Raw genomic sequence first — 19,578 nt, 5'->3', positions numbered from 1 at the left:
AACTACTATATTATATTAATATATTTTAAAAATTATTTATTATCAAAAACAAAAAACAAAAAAGAAGGAAACAAACATAACAATAAATGTTCATTGAAAAAATAAAAATAAAAAATGTGATATAGAAAGAACATTGTTGGATAAGTTTTTAAAATTTTATTTTTTATATTTAAATATATTTTTTATTATATAAAAATACTTTTTATTTTTAAAAAATCCCTTGAAAATACTCTAAACCTTATAAAATCTCTACATAATTAGTATGGAAGGTTGTTTGCATACTTTATATAGCGTACTTTAAAATATACAAGATCCTTTTCAATTAATATAGATTACTTGAGTAATTATTATTGAATAATAAACTCTCTTGTTAGAAGCTCAAGGGTTATTAACGGTGAAGTGTTAGTTTATTGGAAAATAATCCAAAAACAAATGCAAATGACTTTGCAACGGCATGACACATAATTGTAATTGTTGAGTGATTGGTTTACATTTATACCAATTAAATATTAGATTCCGTAGATAAACAAAAAGAAATTATTAGATTCTACAAACATAAATGATTCTATGTACCTAATAATAATAATAATAATAATAATAAAAGAGTCTACAAACATACATAAATGAACAATTATTAGACGCAACTATGTTGCATGTGTAAGCAACTATGACTTACTTACCATTTCAATATTAGTTCAACCAACGAATGAATTGACTAGATCCGAGTTTAGCCATTTTTCTTCATCAAATGTGTATGTGAAGCCACTTATTATATAATGGATAATAATTATTCATAGCTATCAGATGTATTTAATTTGTATAATTTGATAATTGTAAATAATTATTTTCTATCTATAATGGGTGACCTTCTCCACCATATCATTTATATATATATAGATATATTTACATATATATAAATAAATAAATAAATAAGAGAGGGGTATAGAATTATGAAAGCAATTATATATATAAAATCAAGAGTAACCCTCGTTAGTAGATTCACGAATAGTAAGTGTACAATATGCATTAATATGCATATGTAAGTGTTTTTTTTTAAATGAAAATTTCCGTTTTCCTCATCGAAGTCAAATATAGAGAAAAGTACATATTTTTTTTTGAAAAAAAAAATTTAAATACATATTAAATTTATTATCATATTATATAAGTGAAAAAAACACATATTGTTGGAAAAAAATATATAATATTAATTTTTTTCTTTTACTACAACATAAAAAATATGTATAAAAAAATATTTTTTTTTATTGTTTTAATTATTTACTATTTTTGATATTTTAATATATTAAACTATTATTGTCTTATTAATAGTTATATTTTATTATATGTAAATTTAAAATAACCAACTTTAACATATATTTAATACATGTATTTTTGTCTCATATTTTTTAATTTATAACACATCATATATATATATATATATATATATATACAACATTTAAAATTTATAAACTTCCCCTTCATGTATTTTGATTAAATTTTTCTTCATATTTCTAAATAAATAAAATGATTAATATATTGTACATATCATTTAGTCCCATATTTAACTATGAGTCTAACTAGCTCTCATGGCTTATAAACAATTTTGTTAAAGTTAAAGAGAGAGAGAGAAAAAAAGAAAAGAAAAGAAAAAGAAATATATCACATTTATAATAAAATTGGATAAAACAGATTCCTCCATTAATGGCAATGGCTGGATTGTGCTTCCCACGAAGTGCTTCTCGGTCTCTTCTTAGGGTGGGGAATTTTTGTGATGATGTATGTGACCGAATATGCGGCCAGATTCCTTTCCTTCAAGGATCTCTCTAGATGAGTCAAATTTTCTGCCCCATTCTTCAAAACTAATAGTCTCTCAACCAGGATCTTTATTTTATTTTATTTTAATTATTTATTTATTTACTTTTTTATGTTTGTACATGTTTTATTTTTAATCTTAATTATTCATTATCAATCCAACAAATAACATAATTTCATAGAATTGAATCTAATAATCGCTTTTACAAAATTAAATGTAAATATTGCTTTTATACACAAACATACATAATTAGCATATAAAAAAAAGGGTTAATTACATTTTGCCTTCTGAACTATTATGCTTTTTGTGCTTTGTCACCTAAGTTTTTACAAAAGTCAAATTATCACCTAAACTATTTTTTTTTTAAACTTTAGTGTAATTTTTCAAAATTTTCAAATAAATTTGGCAAAATTATGACATAAACATTAGTCAAAAATAAAATAAAACAAAATATAATTGTTTTCCAATATAGTTGCATTAGTTGTGTATAATTAATTTTACAAAATTCATCTATCAAAATGGCATAATTAGACTAATATGATAAAAAAAAAATTAAAGTTCAGATGATAATGGATACCTTTTAAAGTTTATGAGGTAAAATGTAAAAAATATAATAGTTTAGGAGGATAAAATGTATTTAACCCTAAAAAAAAAAAAAAGGAATCCGATTCCTAAATACATATGTGTGCATGGTAAACATAAGTTTACTTATAAATAAAAATGGCCTCCTTTTCTGTTTTCACAACCTATTAATATAATTTCTAGTTCAGATTTCTCAATCAATATAAAAAATTAAAAACGAATAAGTACCGTAAATTTTTAGGATACCAAAATAAATTGAAAAATAACTTCAAAAATTGGTTCACTGTGGTTTCTAAGATAGCAACAAAACTAGAATCTATGATTAATTTAACGAAAGATACCATTGATGTATTATTTAGATAATTGATAATTAATTAGTTATTAATTCCCTACCGTGCTAGTTAGGTAATTAACTTGTCCTGGGAAAAAATTAGGACTTTAATATATATTATAAAAAAGAAGAAAAATGCTCAACTACTGACCGCCCATCCTCACGTACCTATTAAATTTTATCACCATTATAACGATTTTCAATCAATTTTGAATCTAAGGAATATCACAGCCAAAATAATTAAAAAATAGTAATCGTCTAATAAACTATAATAAATTAAATTGACTTTGTAACTGCTAAATTAAGAATATAAGACGTATATAGCTCTCACTCTGTGACCGCGAGAAATACTTGTCAAGGAAGCATTTAATTAATTAATAGTTTTCAAAAACAAAAAAAAACAAAAAAAAAAAAATTTGTCAGAATGTATCGGCTATTGAATGATTAAGAAAGAAAAGGAAAGCCCAAGAGGGGAAAAATGGTTTATACATATATATATATATATATATATATATATATATATATATATATATATATATATATGTATGTTCATTCCAACTTTTGCGGCAAGTTGCATGCTTGGCGTTACCTATAATTCTATCTAACACTATGTTTTGAATTGAAGTAGGGAAAGGAAAACGAAATAATAAGTTTAATGAGGAAAAATAAAAGAGAATAAATGATAGCTTTTTAAAATAATCATTGTTGGAATGAGTTTTGATTGAAAGAAGAGGAAATAAAACAAAAAATGAAAAAATAATTAATGCATTTTATTTAGTTTACAAAAATATCCTCTATATATATTATCTCAATCACATAATATAATAATAAAGTTAGTTATGGAATATTATTAAATTTCATTAATTTTTTTTTTTTGTCTTTTCCTTCTTTCTCCTTTCAATTTTAGGTAGAAAACTAAACCGTTTGAAATAAAAGAAAACATTTTCTTCCTTTTTCTTTCCCTTTCCTTATTTATCCTTTTATTTCCACTCATTTTTAACCATCCAAATAAGAGAATAAATTCATTTTCTTTCTTTTTCCTTCAATTTCATCAATCCAAACATGATATAAATCTTTATTAAGGATGTACATGTTTATTTTACATATCAATTCAGAGCATTTTTAACCCACCCTTTATTGATCTCTTTTGTTAAATAGTTAATTCGTTTTAAATTATATAAATATATATATATATATATACACATAGAAATATTTTACTGAGCGATGTTGTGCATGGTATGTTTTCCAATGACCATTTGATTCATGATCTAAATATTAAAGGACTATCAGGCAACATACTGTGTCTGATGTCGTCAAGTGGAATATTTTCATGTATATATATATATATTTGAGCTAAAACAATGCTCGTAAGCATTTTATAAAACAGAAAATGGTTGGCTTACTTTTTAGATGTAAAAGGTCAAGCTCCTTCTTTCTTTTTTTTTTTTTTTTTTTTATATTGGAGGTTGAAGGATTTGATTTGGATCAGAGAAACAATTCTATATTCAAATATTATTAATTATTTTAATTAAATACATAATTTTTAATGCGATTCCACAAATTAAATAAGAGGAATTAACCTTAAAGAATAAACGGAAAGAAAGGTATGCACAATGAAAAATTATGCATAAATAAAAAAATATAATTTATAGAAAAATATAGAATAAATAATACAAATAAAGAGTCCCATTGAAGTTGAGTAACAAATTTCCTTCTTTATTTGTAAAATTTCTATTGGAGATCCTCTTTATTTAACAAATTATGTTTTTTTTTCCCCTTAATCTTTATTTTAAATAGAATTATTGATGAAGATTGCTATTATTATTAGTAGGATGGTTCCATATATATATATATATATATATATATTACAATTTAGGGGATGAGAGATTATCACCTAAATTGAAGTTTAAATTCTAAACTTGGAGGCGCATTGTTAGCAGTTTTATTACTAGGCTAAAGCCATGAATAGTAATGGTTCCATATTCTAAACAGGGAAAACAATATGTAATCACCCCTAACAATTGAAAAGGACATATTAAAGGAGCTAAATCCTACTTCTAAGGACTTACAAAAATTAAATGTACATGTTTGGTAACTAAAATAGAAACTATAACAATCATAGTTTAGGAAGTACTCAAGATTACCAACTCCCTACTTTATACACATATAGAATTCATATATATTGAGTTTCACTTATGTATTAGAAGAGGGAATAGATATTCATGGAATATAAAAATTAAATGTGCATTTGGCTTTTTCTTTTTTCTTTTTTTTTTTTAAATTCCACTTTTGGATCGTAGAAGAATTTTTCATTTAATATAATATTTGGTAAACTTATAAATTTTAGATTCTTTAACAATTTATTCCTTCCAAAAAATAGAATCTAACGAGCAGTTTATTGGTAGTTTCTTACAGTTTCCTTATGGTATAATCGGAATTTTAAAATACAAAACTATTATACCCACCGATATGTAATAATAATAATAATATATACATAAAATAAATAATTATGCATATTTATTTTGGTCATCATATAAATTAAAGTTTTTTTTACCAAACATTCAAATTCTAACTCTAACTCTGTAACTTTTAACAATCTTGAAATAATAGTTTAGCAAACACTAATTAGATTGTTAGAAAAATTGATTATTACTTTTACAAAGCTTTTGTTAATTCTTTCGTCATTTAGAAGGACCCCAAACTAAGTCTTACTCAGCTTAGGGCTTTAAGAGCACCTGATACTTGCCTATTGTTATCAAATTGTTTATTAATTCATATTATAAAATAAATATGTTTATTATTTTATTAATTGAAAAATACTATCAACTAAATACAAAAAAGCAAATCTTTAAATCCATTAATGCAACGGAAATGTTTCATTTATACTCACTAAGGTATGATAAATCTCAAAGAATCTCTCATGTTTTGAGAAAATCATCTACACTCTCTGATGGCAAACTAAATTATCCTTATATCCTTAATAAAAAATTATATTACCTTTAAATGTCTTGCTCTTTCTTTTTTTTTTTCTTTTTTTCTTTTTTATGTTGAAAAATTAATTTGAGGACTTAAAAATTTTGTTAATCTATATTAAAAATCAATACTATCTAAACCATGTGAAAGCTTTTCATTTAAAAAAAAAAAAAGCTTTGTGATAATTTAAATTAGATAAGCTTTCTAACTAATTGATAATTTGTCTAATATATTTAACTAAATGTATTAAAATGTATTATAATTATCAAATATATCTAATTAAATATATTATAATTTTGCAAATATATTTAACTAAAGTATTTGTCAAATATATAGCTTACTTAAAGAATCTTATATAATTAAAATTATCATATACCTTTTTAAAGAAATGATAATATAATTTAAATAAAATTTAATTATAAATGAAGAATAAGAAGTTTGAAGCTTTCAAATTAATTATTGCAAAAAAAAAAATTAAAAATAATTTGACTTTAAAAAGGTATAACGGTATAAATGATTTCTCAAAAATGAACTTGTGTATTTAATACAAATATCAAATATGTAAATAAGATATTCTCGTCGTATAATTGAATACAAACTAATAAAATAATAATATACTACTTTTATTCTAAAATATTGGTGTTCCTAAATTTCATTGGGAATATGAGACAAAAAAAATTGGTAACTGATTTGGACTGAAAAGAAAATTGAATTCGACTTTGGGGTAAGTGACAGATTCTAAATTGACATTTTAAAAATTTGGGTCCTCCAGGTTCCCAAGTCCCATGTGCTGCTTGCCTGCCCATTTGAAAAATCCCATACGAGGGGACTGCTTTTTTCTGAAGCAGTTTTGGCCTTTGGTTCCCTTTAACATCCCCTACAGCCATTATTACCCCCTTCAAAATAAACAAACAAATAAATAATGCAAATTTGAGCACCATATTTAGTTTTTGTTTTGTAAGTAAACCCAAAATTTGTATAAGAAACTTAACTCAAAGAGGGGATATAAATGAACCAAAATGTTGTTTTTTATTTTTATTTTTTAAAATTTAGTACATTAAATTTTTTTTCCCTTTTTTTTTTGTTCTAAAGAAAAATGTAGTAGCGTAAGTTAAGTTCTCATATATAGTTTTCTTACATGGTTAATTGTTCTACAAATTTATATTAATTTAATTTTTTTTTTTTTTTTTAAAAAGAGAGAGAGAGAGAGAGAGAGCGGCACGTTTGTCTTCTTGATTAGGTTGATATTGATGTGATGGAATATATTTAAGTGAAAAGGGACCTTCCATTGTTTTCATGGATGTTATATGTCTTAGAATGAAGAACTTGTGAATCACATAACCATAACCATCTCTAGTTCTCTACATCAATATGTACATATCACCCGGCATAAAAATAATATATCAATCACGGATATTAATTATGAACAGTTTTTGAAGTTACAGTAAAATGGACAAGTTAATTTAATTTTATTGCTGTGGTAGCAGAAAAGGTAAATTCATAAATGATGATCTTTGCTCAAGTACACGCTACCACCTTATTTATAACACTTGCACATTCACTAATGTTGATCACCCCAAGCCCCAACTCCATATACTGACATTAATGAATTTTCTAAATATGAATATATATATATATATTCATTTTATATCAACATAATCATAATTACCCATTAATTAATTTCTTTTAATATTTTCTTTTTTGAAGTGATATCTTTACGTTATTGGTTTCACTAAATTTTTTTTTTTTAAAAAAATAGTTTTACTTATCTATATTCATTTTCTATTAATTAATCAACAAATCAATCCGTTGATAAACTTGGCTAAAAAAAAATTTTGATATCTTAGTATTACTAATGAAATTCAAATATTTTCCCAATTTATTAATTTTTTTTATAAATAAAATAGCCAATCGTAAAGTTTATTTTTTCTTATTACAGCAGTTATGAGTCTGAGTTTCCACAGTAAAAAAAAAAAAAATCCACTTTGATATATAATTAAAATATTAAATCTAGATGGCCTGAAATGGCAATTCATAATACATTTTAGCATTTTTCATAAATCAATGATTAAGATATTTAATTAATTAAATAAAAGAAATTGAAAACTCGTAATTAATACTTTTAAGTACCAAGGACCTTCTTCAGTTAGAGAATATTATATGGCATATTATTATTACAATTATAATATATGTATTTTTTGGTGTTTACCAAATATATATATATATATATATTTTCTCTTTTTTTTTTTTTTTTTTTTTTTGTTGCTTGAAATATTTTCTCTTTTTTTAACATATAGTATTTTTGACAGAGTTATTTGTAGAAAATTTTAGGAGACATTCTTAATTGATGAAGACTCGAACATATTTGATAAGTTTTAGACTATTTTAAAGAGCACAAGAAATTTGCAGTAAAAAGCTTAATTGCGTACAAAAAATCTAGAGATAGATCCTTGACGAGGTAAATATATATTTAGTCAAATTATGAAATTACTATCATGGAAATGTTATGACTTTATAAATAAAGTGGAGATATCACTTTTCAGGAAATTCATATATATATATATATATATATATATAAACTTTAATCGGAAATTGATATTGATTTGATTCATGTCACCAGACTAGACTATGATTGAAATCAACATCAGGCCCAACGAACAGAACCGGATCGAGTCAAATTCACTTATTTATTTTTGGAATTTTTTATTTTATTTTAAAGCTAAGAAAGCAAGTTTAAATGTTGAATTGGATTTATTTTTCATATATATATATATATATATATATATATGTGGGGATGTGTGTGTGTGTATTATTGATTAAATTCTAAAAAATTCTATTATCTTTATTTAACATTTTTTTTTATTTTGGGCTGGTTCGTTATATCTCAAGCATACACATGTGTTTTGATCCCATTTTAATTCTTCATATGTAAATTATGCTTGTTTTAAAAATTGGAGAAAAGATAGGAAAAATAGAGTTAAGTACCTTCAATTATAAATTCTATGAATAGACCTCAAATAAATTACAAATTTGTTTTAGATTCTGAATTAGCCAGTATATAGAAAGAAATAATTCCCAATTATTATGTTATTTCTAATTTCTATCTATGCATACGTGGGGACATTCTACCTATGAGATTTGTTTACTCTTTGAGTGGACAAACTTTTTTCCATTTTTTTACCCCTCAACTTCCAACAATCTAAATGTCATATTGGTAAGCTATGGTTAAAAAAAACTCGTCTGAGTCATAGTGAGGCCCAATGTTTGTAGGCCCACTATGATTTAGTCTATGAGCCATTGTTATACTAGCACCATGAGTCCGGCTATAGCGTTATTGAGGAAGTTTAAATTTTTTATTTTTATTTTTTTTTTTGGTAATGGAGGAAATTTGATTCTTTTTTTTTTTTTTTTTTGTAATAATTTAATTCATTTGTTCCTCATTACAAAAGTGGATCAAATACATCTTGAATATCAAGTAGAACATGATGATGGGAAATCGGACGGCTGAAAGCAAACATGTAGCAAAAATGTTTAAGCAAGTCCACTTTGAATTATTATTATTATTATTATTTTTTTTTTGGGTCAATAGCAAGTCCTCTTGAATTTATAGATAAAATGGCTGTAAATGAAATAAATGGATTAACTTTGACGTGGTTTTTTGTTATTGGATGTAGATGAATAAGTGGTCCATTTCCCAAACCCAAACGTGTTAGATATACCTGTCGGTTTGGACGGAATCGGTTATTACAGGTTTGAGCAGAGTGAATATACACGATATAAGAGATTGAGTTTCATCCAACAAAACAATATATATATATATATATATATACTCGGGGTGGGAATTTTCGATTTTTTATTTATTGTTTTTTTAAGAACAAAAACTACGTTTTCTTTTTCTTCATCTTCTTTTTGAACCAAAAAAAATAGGTCATCGTGGTGGTCATCATCTTGAACCAAAATGAGAGGGTGGAAAAAAGTGGCTAACCTTTTAAAGAAGCATTCTAGAATGAAGCGATTGTGTAAGCTATTAATATTGACAACTAATTTTTTTTTGACCCAAAAAAAGAAAAATACCATCAGGTAGTAGAAGCATAAAGTGGATTAATACATCACTCAATGGGAATGTTACTTCGGTTTAATTTGGCCTGATATTCTAAGAGTGTTCAACGTTGAATGTAAATTTTAAGCCACATAAATTTAAAATTAATTTTATAATTGTTCTTTAATAGTATCGTGGGAAGGCTATTTTTGACTATTATATTAATCTTATTATTATTTTTTTTAAAAATGATTTTTAAGGAATATTTTATATTTAAGAAAACTTTTTAATGTTTAAGAGAGCTCTCAAATATGGATGGCATTTTTTTTTCTTACCAATTTAATGGAGTGTTTCAAGAGATTCATTGTAGAGATTTTTTTCTTTTGAATGACTATCTATTTTTTTGATGTGATAAAAAAATCTAACAATATATAAAATCATTAAAAATACTCTAATATATATATATATATATATATATATATTTAATGGCAAGTCATTTATCCATATATCAATGCTAAAATATAGCAAGATTCCTCCATTTGGCTCCTCCAATAGGGAATTGAAATTTTTGATGATGAACTAAAATTTACCATTGGTAAAAATTTTGCAATAGGTCCCAATGTCGTCAAGTCTGTAAGCCTCATACTATTTACTGAATTAATTATTATTATTAATGGAAAAATAATTTAAAAGTTGGAGCTACTACCATTTGATAAAATATAAAATTTGGTATTGCTATTTTTTTGCATTTGCATTGGAGTATCAACATTAAAACTTAGCATTGGCACTGATTTTATTGAAAAATTTATACCAATACTAAATTTTAGAGATGACAAAGCAAAATTTTAAGAATGGCGCGATATCAAGAAGGTATTTATAATTGAAGATGCTTTTAACATTATTTTCTGGTATAGAGATGGGATTATATTATTAGTCCATCAAGATTGATGATAGAAAAATGAAATACAAGGTCTTAATTTGTGAAAAATGAAGGTTTTGGGCTTTTTTTTCAGTTGTTCCTTAGTCATCACATATATATATATATATATATATATATATATATCAATATATTATTCCCATCTAAGTCATTACTAAGAAATTAAGACCAACTTTGCAAGAAAGGGCCAACAAGTAGCCGACTCTTCGGAATTGAAGGAAGGATATTATTTATTTATTTATTTATTTATGTTAAAGAGAAAATTACACTTAGTACCATTTTGATTTACTATAGCTCTTTCTAGGTTTCTTAATTTTTTTTTTCCAACATCTGATAACCCCACGCTACCAAGAATTACATATTTGTCCAAATATGTTAAATCCTAGCAAAACTCGTTAAAAGTAATCACATGCTACTCACTCGACAATCGATATGTCTTAATCCCAAAATTCAATTTTATTTTTTATTTTCTTCTAAATAAAACCAAAATAAACCTAAAAACTACTTGATATTAAAAAATAATAATAATAAAAAAAACTATAAACTACAAAACTCATGGTCTAAAACAAATTGTAGACTTACCCTGGAGAACTATTAAAATATTTATTTTATGTAGGTTGTTATTATTTGGTTTGTACTTCCTATTGATAAGGGATGTTCTGTTATATTTTATCTATTCTTTAGCCATAGACCACGATTATAGGATTGTTAAATGTGGGTTGCTTTATGTTTTTAATTATCTTTGTAAGGCTATTTATAAGCCAGTAAGCTATTTTCAATAAATTGATATATTCTCCCATTCCTTGTTTTTCTATACATAGCTTTCTTGATATTTGGTATCAAAGCTCCATCACTTGGCCTAACCAGAACTTGTGAAGCAGCAGTCTTCTAAGTGTGTAGCAGTAAGGATGGCAATCCTAGAGACCATTTTGAACAAGGATACAACAAGGAGTTTTTGGGACTCTTTAAAGTAGAAGTACCAGGGAACGGCAGGGTGTAGCGTGCTCAACGACAAGCTCTTTGAAAAGAATTAAGGTGCTCCGCATGAAGGTAGGGGAATCTGTGAATGAGTACTTTGCTCGAACCTTTACTATAGCCAACAAGATAAGAGTTCATGGTGAGAAGATGGAGGATATTGTAATCATTGAAAAGATTCTCAGATCTATGACTTATAAATTTGACTATGTTGTGTGCTCTATTGAGGAGTCTAATGATCTAGACACCCTATCAATTGATATGCTACAAAGCAGTCTTTTGGTGCATGAACAATGCATGACTGGCCATCTTGAGGATGAACAAGCATTGAAGGTTACATATGAACATCAATGGAGAGGAAAAGGATAAGGTCGTGGTGGATTCAGAGGAAGAGGTAGAGGTAGACAAAGTTTTGACAAGTCCACCATTGAGTGCTACAATTGCCATAAGCTTGGACATTTTCAATATGAATGTCCAAACAAGGAGACAGAGACAAAGGCACACTATGCAGAAGCTAGCGGAGAAATGTTGTTAATGGCATATGTGGATGTCAAGGAAGCTAGTAAAGAAGAGTTATGGTTTCTTGACGTAGGTTGCAGCAACCATATGTATGGTAAGAAGGAGTTTTTCTCTAGATTTGATGAGAGTTTCAGCATTTCTGTAAAGTTGGGAGACAATTCAAGCATGGCTGTGATAGGAAAAGGAAATATACAAATGATTGTAAATGGAATTGTGCAAGTCATCACTAACATATTTTATGTTCCTGGATTGAAGAATAATTTGCTAAGTGTGGGGCAGTTACAAGAGAAGGGGTTTGCAAAAATGTAAGATTACATCTAAAGAAAGGATTAATTATGGTGACTGTAATATGCTCAAATAGAATGTTTATCTGGCCTGCTCAAAAACTGCTAAAGGAAGAAATCTGCTTTTCTTTTTTTATGGAGGATCAGGGTCGGCTTTGGCACTGCAGATATGGACATTTAAGCTTCAATGGGTTGAAAACTCTTCAGCATAAAAGAATGGTGAATGGACTATCACGGATTTCAAGATCTTCGAAAATGTGTGAAGACTGCTTGGAAGGAAAACAACATAGAGATCCATTTCCAAAGGAGAGCACATGGAGAGCTTCTCAGATTCTTCAACTGGTGCATGCCGACATTTGTGGACCAATCAACCCCACTTCAAATAGCAAGAAAAGGTACCTGATTACTTTAATTGATGATTTTAACGCAAAACTTGGGTTTATTTCTTAAAGAAATCAGAAGCTTTCATCACTTTCAATAATTATAAGAGTCGTGTTGAGAAAGAAACTGGTTCATATATAAGATGCCTTTGTATTGATCGTGGAGGAGAATTCACATCACACAAGTTCACAGATTTTTGTAAGGAAAGTGGCATATATAGACAACTGACATCTGTATATACTCCACAATAGAATGGAATTACAGAGAAAAACAACTAGACTATTATGAATATGGTGCGAAGTATGCTTTCAGGAAGAAAAATTCCAAAAACTTTCTGGCCTGAAGCAGTCAATTGGATGGTCTATGTTCTGAATAGAAGTCCAACTCTGGCAGTAAAGGACATGACTCCAGAAAAAGCTTTGAGGGGATCTAAACCATCAGTAGATCACTTCAGGGTATTTGGCTGCATAGTACATGCTCATATTCCTGATAGTAAGAGGACTATGCTTGATGACAAAAGTGTGAGATGTGTTCTACTTGGAGTTAGTGAGGAGTCAAAGGCATATAGATTGTATGATCCAATCTCTCAGAAGATAATAGTGAGCAGAGATGTGAAGTTTGAAGAAGAAAGTAGCTGGGGTTGGAATAAGAGTCATGAAGAAGCCATTATAACTGATTTAGATTGGGGAGAAAATGACAAAGAAGCAGTTCCAGAAGATACCGATAGAGACAACAGAGAGAACATCAAAGCTGATCACCATGAAAATATAACAGAAAATATGGAATGTCATATTTCAGATGAGTCAAATGAAGAAAATCCACCAAATCCTAATGAAGGAAGAATCAGAAGGCCACTAGCTTGAATGAGAGACTACGAAAGTAGAGAAGGTTTATATGAGGAAGAAAACACTGCATACCAAGCTCTATTTGTAGGCAGTGATCCAGTTTCATTTGGTGATGCTGTGAAAAGTATGAAATGGAAAAAAACAATGGATGTAGAGATAGAAGCCATAGAGAGGAATGATACATGGAAGTTGATAGATTTACCTGTTGAAGCAAAGAAGGTTGGGGTAAAGTGGGTTTACAAGACAAAGCTCAATGAGAATGGAGAAGTTGATAAGTACAAAGCCCAATTGGTAGCAAAGGGTTACACTTAAGAACATGGGGTGGATTATACTGAGGTTTTTGCACTTGTAGCTCAGTTAGATACAATTTGAGTGGTGATTTCTCTTGCAGCTCTAAAAGAGTGGACAATCTATCAATTAGATGTAAAGTTAGCTTTTTACATGGTGAACTAAGTGAAGAAGTCTTTGTTGAATAACCTCCTGGCTATGAACAGAAAGGCAATGAGCAGAAGATGTACAGACTGAAAAAGGCTTTATATAGACTTCTGCAAGCTCCAAGAACTTGGTGTAGTCGTATAGAGTCCTATTTTGTAAAGGAATGATTTGAGAAATGCCACTATGAACATACTTTGTTCATCAAGACTGGAAAAGAATGTAAGATTTTGATTGTATGTCTTTATGTGGACGATCTTATATTTACGAGAAATGATGAAAGTATGTTTGTTGAGTTTAAGAAATCCATGATGATTGAGTTTGATATGACTGATCTTGGAAAAATGAGATATTTTCTTGGCATTGAAGTGATGCAAAGATCAGATGGTATCTTTATTAGTCATAGGAAATACACACAGGAGGTGTTGGAAAGGTTCAATATGGACAAGTGCAATCCAATTCACAATCCTATAGTTCCTGGATGTAAGCTTATGAAAACTGGAGATGGAGTGAGGATTGACAGTATTTTTTATAAACAGATTGTGGAAAATCTTATGTATTTGACTGCCACTCGACCGGATGTTATGTTTGTGGTGAGTCATATCAGCAGATTTATGGACTGTCCTACTAAACTTTATTTGCAAGCAGCAAAGAGGATACTAAGGTACTTGAAAGGTATCATTGATTTTGGTGTGTTTTACAAGAAGGGAGGAAATGAGAAACTGATTGCCTACACAGATAGTAATTATGCTAGGGATTTAGATGATAGAAAAAGCACTTCAGGTTATGTGTTTATGTTGAGCATAGGAGCAATGTCTTGGTCCTCAAAGAAACAACCTGTAATCTCCTTGTCCACTACTGAAGTTGAGTTTATTGCTGCAACTCTATGTGTCAGTCAAGTAATATGGTTAAGAAGGATATTGGAAGGTTTCAAGCATGCTCAACATGATTCTACAATAGTCTATTGTGATAACAGTTCAACAATCAAGCTTTCTAAGAATCTAGTGATGCATGGTTGCAGCAAACATATTGATGTTCGTTTTCATTTCCTTCGTAAGCTCACAAAAGATGGAATTGTAGAGATGGTTCACTGTCATACCCAGGAGCAAGTTGTTGATATAATGACTAAGCCTTTAAAGCTTGATGTATTCTTGAAAATGTGTGGTTTGTTGGGTATTTGTCTAGATCCTGGAGTAAACTGAGCTAAAGCATTTAGTTTAAGGGAGGATGTTAAAATATTTATTTTATGTAGGTTGTTATCATTTGGTTTGTACTCCCTGTTGATAAGGGATGTTTTGTTATGTTTGATCTATTCTTGAGCCATAGACCACGATTATAGGATTGTTAAATGTGGGTTGCTTTCTTGTAAGGCTATTTGTAAGCCAGTAAGCTATTTTCAATAAATTGAGATATTCTCCCATTCCTTGTTTTTCTATACATAGCTTTCTTGATAAGAACGTCTTCCTAGTAAACGACGATAGTCTGATTAAAAGAGAATGTAAGGGAGGCTAGAGTTAATGAAGATTTCAAGAACGTTATTAAGAGTTCATCCCAAATACAACGTAGTAACCCCTACCCCATAATCTAGTGACAGATTTAGGAAAATTTTTTAAGAGGTATCTTTATAAAATAGTATATAGTTATTTTCTAATTTTATTTTTTCTAGATAAAACCTATATACAAAATGCACTATTTCTGTTAAATATAGTCAACGTAATGAAAGTATTCTTTAAATTAAAGAAGACTAACAATTTTTTTTTTATTTTATTCAATATTTTTAGGAAAAAAAATATGATTCAATATTACAGCTAAATGTAATTTGATAATTATAATAAACTGCTTACAAATATATATATATATATATATTGAAAAAAGGAAATATCTGTATATATATATATATATATGAAAATACTATTGTAATCATAACATGATTTGGTAATCATAATAAGTTGATTACAAATATATATATATATATATAACTATGAAAATACTATTATGAGGAAAATTGCCCATAATAGTACCCCTATATATATATATATATATATATATGTATAAATTTAAACATATATCCTACTCCTTTAAAAAAAAAAAAAAAATTAAACATAGCAATTTAAAATTAGAAAAAAAAATAATAAAAGAAGAAAAATTTTATTTGTACTTAGGAACCATCATCATCAACAGTGGATTTTATATGTTATACGATAATTTAAATAGTTACCATTAAATGCATTCAAATTTAAATTTTTAATATAAAAATAATATAACAAAATATCTTCAATTAAAATTCATCAAATAAGCTAATGATTATCATCATAGCAAGAGGCTCACAAAAGAATCATAATAGGCAGGTTTTTTTTTTTTTTAATTTTTTTTATTTAAACACAACTAACACTAATTTTGACACTAATAAAATACTTAAGCATAGAATTTTACAAATTCATAATTTTTAAACCATAATTTGGAATTATGCATACCGTCAATCTGTAAACTTAAGTTCACAAACCATATGTGATTGTATAAAACCAAACCTTGACCACAAAAGATTAATCCTTGAATCCACATGCAGTCCAATTAATCAAACTGGTTTCAAACTTGTAAAATTGTGTACTACTTGATATGTATTTTTATATTTGAGGAGATTTGTCAGGTCCTGTTGACAGTTGCTGGTGCTTCTCCACCGGTAGTAGTGGCTGGCTATTGTGAAAAATATGAAACAGTTAAAAAAAAATGTAAAGAAATTTTGGTAAAATTATTTAAATGAGACTTCATATGGTAAATTGGTAGTACAATTAAAACCTATCTATAGTCAGCCAATGCCTAAATAACAAATGCTAACACTATTAAAGATGGCCTCTTTTCAGAGCAAATTTTATAATCATATATATATATATATATGTGAACACAAATAAAAATAAAATATATGGATCAAAATAAAATATATAGATCATATAAAATATTTATTGAATGTTTTATTATAAATGATTCTTTAGACTTCATCATTAGGGTACAAGTTTTTGTTTTTGTTTTTAGGACGTTTATGATTTTTGAACAAACAACTTTTTTCTTTTCTTTGAAAAATCAGTTTAAGGGATAATTATTGTCATAGTATATAGCGGTGGATCTTAGCAGTGACTATCAACTAATGGTAAATATTTACCAACAGTAAAATTTGATAAACAAAGCCTAGTAGACCTCAAACTTGGTCTCTTTCTAGAACTATTTCAATTATTTTTCTATGTTTTTAACGTCTTAATTTTAAATGGATGCCAATTAAATTTACCAATAGATTATCAATTAAAATGATGAATATTTACCATCAGTTTAATATGATAAACAAAGCCTAGTAGACCTCAAACTTGATCTCTTTCTATAACTATTTCAATTATTTTGCTGTGTTATTAACGTCTTAATTTTAGGTGGATAACAATTAAATTTACTAATCACGGTACATGCATTCTGCATTCATTATTTCAACGAAGACTTGACGTCCTATACCGATACCTGCACGCGGCAATCTTTGTCACGGTCTGTCATGTTTACTTTGGAGTCTTGCACTCACAGCCACAAATAACAAACCCAACCTCATCAAAGAAAAAACACTTCAAAATAATACATTTGGAAAAAAAAAATAATAAAACAAAATAAAAATTAAAACAAAAACCCTAAAACCCCAATTTAATTTTGAGAAGGTAGCACAAAATTAATTGTATTATATTTGAGAAAGAAACTGCTAATTAAATACACACAACATGCCTAAACAGTACCATTTGTTTTTAGTCTTCGAGTCTTTCGAAGAAGCCGTGACATATAAGTTTATGCCAAAAATTACCAATCTTCCAATTAACAGCTCATCGGAGGAAGATCCGACCCTGCCTTTTCAAATTCCGATTTCTTGAAAACCCTGCTCCCGAAAAAGAAGAACCCGACAGTATGACCTGCTATAGCCACCAAAAACACTCCGACGTTGAAAGACATAACGGCCAACATGACCATATAAGCCAAACCAACTCTGATGGCATGCAAAAATGTCTGAACCAGACCGGCCGCAACGTGGTTCGAACCGTCTTTGATTAATTTGCAATGGGAAAGCCACTCAACCAGAAGGGCAAGCACGAAGATGAAAACCAAGGCCAATACATACATGCCAGTGCTGGTTCCAGGCCATTTGTTGAACAATATCTCAGCGTTTTTGCCCCAAAAGAATGTCATGTGCATCATCATCATCTTATGATGATGGGGCATCCCTTCTGTACCGTTCATGGATGGTGGCGATGCCATGTCCCCCATGTCATGATGACCATGATCCATCCCCTCCATCTCTCTCTCTCTTCTCTCTCTCTCTCTCTGCCTCCACCTCTTATTTGGAATTTTAGTGAACCAAGAAAAGAACAAGGCCGTGACAGAGTTTCAATGCACACATAATATGTGATAGTACATAGGGATTGGAAATTTGTACTACTATGACGTGAAAAAAGGGGGGATTGTGATTCTCTACAATACGACAGATTTAGAGTCGCTGAAGTCAACCAATGGGTCAAGCGTGCCGTTGGGTTTAGCTTTTAATTGAGGGGTATGTATGGTATTTGGATATGGATGTACGAATACTAAAGGTGGTCTTTTCCTGATGTGATTATTTTACTTTAATTTGGTTCCTGCACACTTCTGTGATAGCCAGCAATTGAATGAATGGGTGATAGGGAAGGTGAGGCCAGTTGGCCAAAGAACCGGTCTAGGGAGTTTGATACAATTACCAGAACTACTACACAAGTTGTACTTGTACGTGGTGAGGATTATAATATAGTACAAATTTTGGTAAATAGTACTCTAATTAATGTGATATGAGAAATAATTTATTTGAATTGGTCAATTTTGGGAAAAAAAAAAAAATCTATGTCCCCAATTTATTTATTTATTATATAATTTTAAGGGGATTTAAATAAGTCTTTGGGTAATATATATATATATATATATATATATATATATCGGAGTTCATAATTAATATATCGGTATATTTTGTTTGTATAAATAAATAGTTTTCATATATAATAAATACTTTTTGAAATAAATAAAACAGTTTTTGGTCTTCATCAAACTAAACGTAATAGTTTCTAGATTCTTCTTGTAATACATAAGCTTAATTTTTCCCCTATGACATTTTTAGTAATGTAAAAAATATATATGTATCTTTTATTGCATGAATTGAATATCATAAAGTTTTCTTTTAATTAACTCAATGCCCTTTCTAGCAAAATAAATAAATAAATATATACATAAATAAGGCAAACTACGTAGAGTTGTACCCAACTTGATTATATTTAGATATTTACAAGCTCAATTGTCGGTTATATTCGTCGTCAACTAATTGTCTATGTTTTTTTTTTTTTTTTTTGGGTAAAGAACTAATTAATTGTTTATGTTTAAACTTAATTTAATGTAGGGTTTAGTTGTGTATAAACTATAGGCAACATAT

General features: G+C 28.0%; 3 protein-coding genes across 3 annotated transcripts; 2 read left to right on the top strand and 1 right to left on the bottom strand.

The window, feature by feature from the left end:
* The first annotated feature begins 11,716 nt into the window (after nucleotides 1-11,716).
* On the top strand, nucleotides 11,717-12,475 carry LOC125420972 (uncharacterized). Its single transcript, XM_048468658.2, has 2 exons — nucleotides 11,717-11,980; nucleotides 12,131-12,475. The coding sequence occupies exons 1-2, from the start codon at nucleotides 11,717-11,719 to the stop codon at nucleotides 12,473-12,475; spliced, it is 609 nt and encodes a 202-aa protein (XP_048324615.2).
* A 1,219-nt stretch (nucleotides 12,476-13,694) lies between these two features.
* Nucleotides 13,695-15,310, top strand: LOC132799667 (uncharacterized mitochondrial protein AtMg00810-like). The gene is made up of 2 exons (XM_060812104.1): nucleotides 13,695-13,967; nucleotides 14,318-15,310. The coding sequence occupies exons 1-2, from the start codon at nucleotides 13,695-13,697 to the stop codon at nucleotides 15,308-15,310; spliced, it is 1,266 nt and encodes a 421-aa protein (XP_060668087.1).
* Nucleotides 15,311-17,756: 2,446 nt separating this feature from the next.
* Nucleotides 17,757-18,538, bottom strand: LOC107410903 (copper transporter 1). Its single transcript, XM_016018386.4, has one exon. It carries the CDS (start codon nucleotides 18,423-18,425, stop codon nucleotides 17,949-17,951), a length of 477 nt encoding a protein of 158 aa, XP_015873872.3. The 5' UTR covers nucleotides 18,426-18,538; the 3' UTR covers nucleotides 17,757-17,948.
* Between the last annotated feature and the right edge of the window lie 1,040 nt (nucleotides 18,539-19,578).

This window comes from Ziziphus jujuba, chromosome 10, assembly GCF_031755915.1.
Source record: "Ziziphus jujuba cultivar Dongzao chromosome 10, ASM3175591v1".
NCBI classification, from domain to species: Eukaryota; Viridiplantae; Streptophyta; class Magnoliopsida; order Rosales; family Rhamnaceae; genus Ziziphus; species Ziziphus jujuba.
This window is presented reverse-complemented; position numbering and strand designations above follow the sequence as displayed.

Bases quoted from the DNA above. Each gene is read 5' to 3' on its own strand.
- LOC125420972 (XM_048468658.2), top strand. From the start codon at position 11,717: ATGAAGGTAGGGGAATCTGTGAATGAGTACTTTGCTCGAACCTTTACT. The intron at 11,981-12,130 runs GTTACATATGAA...TGTCCAAACAAG, and splicing joins AGGATGAACAAGCATTGAAG to GAGACAGAGACAAAGGCACA.
- LOC107410903 (XM_016018386.4), bottom strand. From the start codon at position 18,425: ATGGAGGGGATGGATCATGGTCATCATGACATGGGGGACATGGCATCG.
- LOC132799667 (XM_060812104.1), top strand. From the start codon at position 13,695: ATGAGAGACTACGAAAGTAGAGAAGGTTTATATGAGGAAGAAAACACT. The intron at 13,968-14,317 runs GTAGCAAAGGGT...TTGTTCATCAAG, and splicing joins ATAAGTACAAAGCCCAATTG to ACTGGAAAAGAATGTAAGAT.